This window comes from Protomyctophum bolini (assembly GCF_963924005.1).
Source record: "Protomyctophum bolini genome assembly, chromosome: 3".
Taxonomy (NCBI): domain Eukaryota; kingdom Metazoa; phylum Chordata; class Actinopteri; order Myctophiformes; family Myctophidae; genus Protomyctophum; species Protomyctophum bolini.
The window spans coordinates 47,506,143-47,514,423 of record NC_137864.1 but is presented as its reverse complement, the minus strand read 5'-3'; the positions used below and the strand labels follow the sequence as shown (position 1 = coordinate 47,514,423).

General features: G+C 42.6%; 1 protein-coding gene across 1 annotated transcript; it reads left to right on the top strand.

Moving 5' to 3' along the window:
• The first annotated feature begins 462 nt into the window (after nucleotides 1-462).
• On the top strand, nucleotides 463-6,965 carry dusp5 (dual specificity phosphatase 5). Its single transcript, XM_080760635.1, has 4 exons — nucleotides 463-913; nucleotides 1,833-1,975; nucleotides 3,054-3,273; nucleotides 6,131-6,965. Exons 1-4 carry the CDS (start codon nucleotides 550-552, stop codon nucleotides 6,553-6,555), a joined length of 1,152 nt encoding a protein of 383 aa, XP_080616761.1. The 5' UTR covers nucleotides 463-549; the 3' UTR covers nucleotides 6,556-6,965.
• The last annotated feature ends 1,316 nt before the right edge of the window (nucleotides 6,966-8,281 follow it).

The window sequence follows — 8,281 nt, the reverse complement described above, 5'->3', positions numbered from 1 at the left end:
GAGCAGGCCTGTGAAGAATGAGTGTAATATGTAAGATATGCTATACGCTCAGCAGCAGCTGCTCGCCTCGTTTTGTTTTTCTAAATAAATCATCGATTGGTTCTTGACATTGAGGACGAGTTTGCATGGTTGCGCAACACAAAACAAACAAAAAAATAACATGCCTGTTAAATGATCATTTTGTATAGGTAATCTTCCTCAGAAAAGCCGGATTCTTTGATTTCCTCTAATTGGCTGTGAACACAAACAACATGAAATCGACACGCAATAGATGAGTCGTCTCTCGTCTGATTGATTCAAGCATAGAAAATGTAGGGAGGAGTCGCGCTGCAGTCAACAGTGTGGGCAGGCTTCTACTGTGATCGTGCCTTGCCCTATGTCCATATATGGTTCGTGACGTCACTCACCGGAGGTTCCATTCACATAAAACCGATCTGGCGGAATCCCCTTGGAGGAAATGAAGGCACAGACACAGACCGGGCGCTGTCTCTGCTTCGGGATTTAAAGTCATTCTTTTTAGCCAGTACAACAACAAACTCCAGAGTCAAAATGAAAGTCTCAAGCATAGACTGCCGACGTCTTAAGAAAATCATAAGGAAGGAGTCTGGGAGCTGTCTAATTGTGGATTGCCGACCTTATTTTTCGTTCACGAACTCTAATATCAATGGCTCTGTCAATGTCAACTTGAACTCGGTTGTGGTCCGGAGGTCCAGAGGAGGACTGGTGCCTCTTCAATTTATCATCCCAGATGAGAACGACCAGTTTCGGCTTCGGGAGGGGAGGATATCGGCTGTCATTGCTCTGGATGATGGAACACCTCACTTACAAAAACTGAAAAAGGACAGTATAGCACAAATAGTAATAAATACACTCTCGCATCTAGCCAGTGGGGCCAGCATCTGTTTCCTGAAAGGTGAGATGAGATCCTTAATACATTATATTAAACTATTGAGATATTTTGGGCTACTAATTAGCTGTTCCTGTTCCTGGTGTTTATTTCAATATTAGCCTACTCTCTGACTCTGACAGTTTATTTCGGTGCCACACAAACCACGCAAATTACCAAATATGGACTAATACACGACTACCTCATATGTGAAGCAATTACATTTATAATGTTGAACTTGGCTTGTAAAAACTAAAAAGTCATCCTAAATATCAATGTTCAGTCACATTTCAGAATCTCTTCTGACCTACATGGTTATCTAATCAACTCGTTTCGTCAGCGCCTTTTTAAACATTAAATTATAGTTTTGGGGTTTTAGAAGGTAGGCTATATATACTCCACTCTCCTTCAGCATGGATTGTGTTGGGTTATATCAACCATGCATGAACCATATGAGCAATATCCTGCGTTTTTCTCTCTGTTCTTCGAGAGATAAATGTACTGCGTGCGTCAACGGAGTGGATGACTCAGTGCGCAATGGAGCTTGGGTGAATAAACAAACCGCGTTCCACTAGGCCTTTACACTGTTTTCGATACCGATACATTTAATTTATTTATCCTGTATTTAATCCACCACAAGCTCTGACTGTGTCAACTCAAAATGCACTCACTTCCTTCTGTACGGAACCGCGACGTCCTCAGGATATTGGACTAAACGGATTACCGGTGCCTCCGTTGTGGGCACCAGTGATTAATTACGCGTTTATAATCAGGTTATAAAGTCTATAATCCCACACAAGTAACGGTCCGTGTTCAGTGTGTTTCATAAACACATTCACATGACATGGTATCTGGTGTCTGTTTACGAGGGAGATAGAGTTCAGTTCGTCGTCTTACTTATTTAAAGTGTCGTGTTTTAATCATGTTTTCGACCTTTTCTCTGCAGGGGGATATGAGAACTTCCACTCTCAATATCCTGAACTTTGCACTGAGGTGAAAACCACCCTCGACCAGAACTGCACTGAAACCGAGAAAAGAGTCAACATCCACTATGACAAGCTTTCTCACCGCAAACCAGATTATGATCAGGTATGGAAACGGAAACACCCATGCGACACGACACGCAGAGACAGACAGCAGCACTTCCCACTTTCTCACAGCACCAGTTTGATCAAAACATCTATTATCATGTATTACAAAATCTTATTAACAACCACTATAGAATTTAAATATACTGAATACACTGTTCTATTAATCATCAGAACATTTTCTCAAAACACATGATATTCTCTGACCGTCACTGCTCACCTGGCACCACAATTTAACTTTGCTTCAAAACGGAGTGGCCACTCTAAACCATCTAATATCTGACATCAGATGGCCTGTGAGAGAACCACACTCTTTCATCTGTGACCTTTCCTGCATGCGTCTCTGCCACAGCGCAAATGAAAAGCATGTGGCTCATTCGTATCACAAAGAGCTGTTGTGTATGCCTGACATATCATGAGTTATTCTGCGCAAATTGTTTATTTATGGACAAATCCATATCTAGAGATACATGCATCTATAGCGTGCTCTTGTCTCCAGTCCGTGCACATGATGTACCCGCGCTGCGTCTGTGGCTTATTTGGATGGTAGGATGGCCAGAGGCACAAGATTATTATATTATAATGTTAGATACAATGCGACACGAGGTTCAGTATCTTATGTTACTGTATCAGATATCCCATAATTGTTAGCAGTAGTGTGTATGAGAAATACAACAATATGCAAACACAGCAGCAAGACCGTGAACTGTTGCGACTAAAGAAGGCTATAGCCACTGGAATACCAACCAAACCACCCATCATGTGGTGGAGTCGGGTTAATTTAAATAGTCTTGAAAAGAAAAAAAAATCCTGTTATTTGTCCCAAAGTGACTGCAAAAATATTGCTCCTATTTATTTCAAAAAAGCCCTTATACCCTGTATAACATATAACGACACAATATGACATATAGCTTATGTTTACAAAATGCTGTACCATTTTCAACAGTTTTTGTTATATTGTGACACTTGCTTTGGCAAACGTTTTTTTTTCTCATGCCAATAAACATCCATTGAATTGAAATATGGGTAGTGAATGATATTTCTTTAACACATCCTTAATTGTCTTCCTCTCCTCTCAGGGTACGCCCGTGGAGATCCTGCCTTTCCTCTACCTCGGTAGTGCCTACCACGCCTCCAGACAGGACTATCTCAGCGACCTTCACATCACGGCCTTGCTCAACGTCTCGCGCAGGGACCTGCAGCCCGCCAAGGGCCACTACAGCTACAAGTGGATCCCTGTGGAGGACAACCACACCGCCGACATTAGCTCCCATTTCCAGGAGGCCATAGAATTCATTGGTGAGTTCAGTTAAGCGGAATACACATTGATTTGGCAACTGTTTGTTTGTTTTCTTGGCACCGACTGTGCTAGGGAAATCATCCATTGTTATTTAAATCAACAGCATTGAGGGTTGATTTAATTTACATTCATCAGGGTCTGTTTTTAACACCTCTTATAAATAAGAGGTTTCATGTTGTAAGCGAGTATACATCATTTTCCAGATCAAATGTCTGTATAGTTCATCCTCTCTTGCTGTGAAAATAAACAAATCCTCCACTCTTTCCTTGAATTACCTGCAGGGTAAAATACACAGAAGAACTGTCAGATAGGGATAGACTAGAGAGCGAGAGATAATCATAGATAGCTGTGTCTATTTTGAAACACCTCCAGTCTTAAAAAATAATCTCCTTGCTTCTCTCGCCTATACTGCTCCAAAACAGAGAGCACTCTGAGCTGTCACTATAATCATAGTCTATTGACTGCCTCCAATCACTCCCAAGAAATCGAGCAGTCTGCTTTCATTCAGGGAAGCTTTGCTCTTCCCCTCACGTCACCCCACCCCCCTTCCTCTTTAAGTTTAAGTTTAAAAAGACGCTCCCACGTCGTCATCGCCTCCGAGGCCTAATCTCGCTTGCTTACTCTTCCGGGTGTGGCCATTAAAAGTGTGACAAGTTGGGTGAGCTGTCTGTTAGTAATGACTGGGTGGACGAGGAGGTTGGACAAACTGACGCATATAAACACACACACACACACACACACACACACACACACACACACACACACACACACACACACACACACACACACACACACACACACAGTTGGAGGCTGACTGACACCGCGAAAATAATTGTTGCAGGTGCCATTCGTAGATGGCCTTGTGAGATGTGGGTGAGAAGTACTGTATGTATGTGTTACAGAGGAACGAGAGGGAATTAGAGAGAGGTTGGATAGTGCCAACAAAGATGTACACAGTGCTCATGGCTATTTTTAGCCAGGCATAGCAAAGTACAAAGTACACCCACGGGGGGGCCTTGACTGACCTGTAATGGGTGGCTGCTATTGTTGCTGCTGTGCTTTGTTTGGGGAACCAGCCTACATTTAAGGCATATTTGTGAGACAGATGATTATGTAAGGCAACAAATTGCCCCCAGTAACGGCTTTAGCTTTCATGCCGAGTGCAGACAAGGCTTCTAAATGCTATTAACTATGCCAAGTGATTAGAAAACCACCATACATAGAAGAATCCAAGAAATTTAACCTATCGTCCTATAGTGCATGAAAATAAATCAAAACTGAATAACCTGGTGTGCGTGCATGTGGTTTTACGACAAATATAAATATTGATGTGCTTCTTGAAAAACAGCAGCTGAGGTGTGTTAGGATACAAATTAAATGAGGGTGCAATGGTGCATCATCTAAGGATGGTCATTAAGACACCCACATGCCTCTACTCTCCTTATGTCTCCCCTATGTTACGTACAGCATAACTCTCCTCCTACACTCCAGATGTAATATTCATGATTCTTTCATGTCGTTTTTCAGAGGGACTGAGCTGTGAATTTTAGCACTGTACTTTCACAGTTTGCTGTTACTCTCAGGGCCAGCTGGACAGGCGCTTGCTGTGGCATCATGCTGTGTGTGTGTGTGTGTGTGTGTGTGTGTGTGTGTGTGTGTGTGCGTGTGCGTGTGTGTGTGCGTGTGAGTGAAATAGCGAGACAGAACTATACATTGAGACTAGCAACCATTTGAGAGGTGAAAATCCTTGAATTTGTCAGTGAGCTGAGTTTCTACAGGGTACAGAGAGAGAGAGGGGGGGGGGAGCAGGAAGGCAGCCGCAGATGCATCGTGACATCTGTAGGGGTGCGCGGTAGCTTATGGAATTAAAGGCACTACTGGTACCCGACAGTAAACAACTGAGCTAATACAGAGATGTCAGGGGCCAGATTTATGTGTAGGCATTAGAACACTTAGACAGAGTGTAGGAGTGCTACATCTCTAAATGAGTGCACATGACATTTGTGCTACAGTGACCTCGCTGCGGCAGTGTCAAGGCAGCACCCCCACAGGCATGTGGGAGAGACATTGTCTCATGTACAGCAGTTCTCTGTGACTCACATAAACCCCAGGGCTGTGGGACAAATGTATGCTTGTGTGCACATGATGTGTGTGTCCTCGTAAACCGTATAAAATGGATCCTTCTATCAGTGTGTGTCTGTCAGTGGATATAAAGTCTGCACGGACCAACAAACTAGACATTATAGCTGCACCAGTGCGTGTCATAGTGGTGTGTGTGTGTGTGTGTGTGTGTGTGTGTGTGTGTGTGTGTGTGTGTGTGTGTGTGTGTGTGTGTGTGTGTGTGTGTGTGTGTGTGTGTGTGTGTGTGTGTGTGTGTGTGTGTGTGTGTGTGTGTGTGTGTGTGTGTGTGTGTGTGTGTGTGTGTGTGTGTGTGTGTGTGTTTGTGTGTGTGTGTGCGTGCTCGCGCGTGTGTGTGGGCAGTATGACAGGAGAGAGATGAGTGGCATAGCCCTTGAAGGCAGTGTGCGTGGGCCTGATGAAGAGCGGGTGATTAGAGGCACTACGAAAATTGGGTTTTTCATCTTTACTGTCAGTCACAGCTTTAATACCGGTACTCAGTCTCAATTATATTTTCTCATCCTTTTGACAACCTGTAACTCGATTTTCAAAGTATCACGTCTAAATAGCTTATCTTTGAGGCTTATCTTTGATCGTGCATTTTGTCAAACTTCCTGACAAAGCAGAACACTTAATAAATACTGTGAATTATATATCTCATATTATTTACCTGTAATTTAACGATATTGTGGGGCAATTCATTAACAATATTATATTCTCTTCTCTTTGCCCTTTCAGATGCAGTGAAGCAATCTGGTGGCAAGGTCCTGGTCCATTGTGAGGCAGGAATCTCCCGGTCACCCACCATCTGTCTGGCCTACATCATGAGGACCCAGAGGATGCAACTGGAAGAGGCTTTTGACATCATCAAAAAACGCCGCGTACTCATATCGCCTAATTTCAGCTTCATGGGTCAGCTGTTGCAGTTTGAGTCTGAGATCCTCTCCTCTGCCCCAACCCACCCCTCTACCCCAGAACCTGCTACACCCTGTGCCCCAGAGGCGGCCTCCTTTTTCGCCAATGACTTCACGGCCACTTTCAACACCAAGAACTTTGAGCCGTCTGTATTTACCTTCCCGAACTCTTTCCTGGACCCTCTGCCCTTGCAATCTCCAGCCCACCATCATTTCGAATTGAGCCCAATAATAAGTGCACTGCCTTAAGAGAACTGTGACTGATTGTAGACTTACTTGAAGAAGAAAAGAAGAAGAAAAAGATTACAATACTCTTTGTTTGCCTGGTGGTCAAAGAAAAGATATATGTAACAGAGACTGAGAAAGGTCATCATGACCATATTTAATAAAATGGGACAGTCGATCTCAGCCATTGATGCTGTTGGCTTATGTACTGCATTGCAGTGATAAAACCACACAGCAGAGTGATTAAACTGCAATATAAATGCCTTAGATTGATATTGTGATTTTCTTGCCTATTCACAAAGCCAGTCAGGCATTTGAGTCTAATTTATTTTATAATTATTGTCTGTCTGATGTTTTATTTCTTTTTTTTTTTAATAAATGTGGATGTCAATAAATGTTTCCACCTAAATCATTAACTTGTTTTCATGTTCTATTTCTTTGCCACAAATGTGTGCACTGCACACTAAATAGTTACAGAGTATATTGAGTTAAGTAAAGAAGAAATAATTGGACCTGTCAAATAAGTGATATTAGTAGCGAATCGCGATATAGTGAGTGATATTGCTAAGTTGCTCCTGCAAAGTATAGGCTATGCCAGTGATACTCAACCTCAGGCCCGCGGGCCACATCAGGCCCGCGGGACCATTATGACTGGCCCACCAATGAAAATCTAAAAAAAAGAAGAAAAAAAAATCTGCAAAATGAAATAAAAATAAATGAATCTGAATGAAGTTATCTTTAATTACATTATTATAAGTAATACTATTAGTTGTACTATTACTCGAACGAAAATAAAAGCTTGGGGGGGGGGGGGGGGGGGGAGATGCAATGCAAATGAAAGACATATACTGTGTATCCCTATTCCCTGACATAATTTTATAGCTAAACGGACAGAATTCTATTTTATTTGAATGATGAAACCCAGCTGCCATTAATAGTTGCAAATTGGAAATTGCGGAAATGGAAATTGTGGAAATTGCGGAAATGGAAATTGGAAATTGCGGAAATTGCTCTTCACTTATAGCTATCTATTTTCAGGTAGATTGTTTTCTTTTACTCAGTCAGCCATATCACTACTCATTTTTTTTCATGAAAAAGGTCATAGCTGGGTAATCTATTTTCAGGCAAATTGTGTTTATTGTATTTTATTTTACTCAGCCATAACAATTTATTTTCTGTTAACCAACTTGCTGGCTGGCAGGCAGGCAGACAGCTACTCATAGACAGGCAGACAGACAGACAGCTACTCATGGAGAATTGGACAGGCAGGCAGTCAGACAGCTACTCATAGACAGGCAGACAGACAGCTACTCATGGAGAATTGGACAGGCAGGCAGGCAGACAGCTACTCATAGACAGACAGACAGCTACTCATGGACAATTGGACAGGCAGGAAGGCAGACAGCTACTCATAGACAGGCAGACAGACAGCTACTCATGGACAATTAGGCAGGCAGGCAGACAGCTACTTAGACAGGCAGACAGACAGCTACTCATGGACAATTGGACAGGCAGGCAGGCAGACAGACAGCTACTCATAGACAGGCAGGCAGACAGCTACTCATAGACAGGCAGACAGTAAGACAGCTACTCATTGACAGACAGACAAATAACTACTCATGGACAGACAGGCAGGCAGGCAGGCAGGCAAAGAGCTACTCATATTATTATGTTATTATAACAGCTACTCATGTTATGTGCAATAATTTGTGCAGTTATGGAAACAGCTCTTTGTGTTTATGCAAGAAAA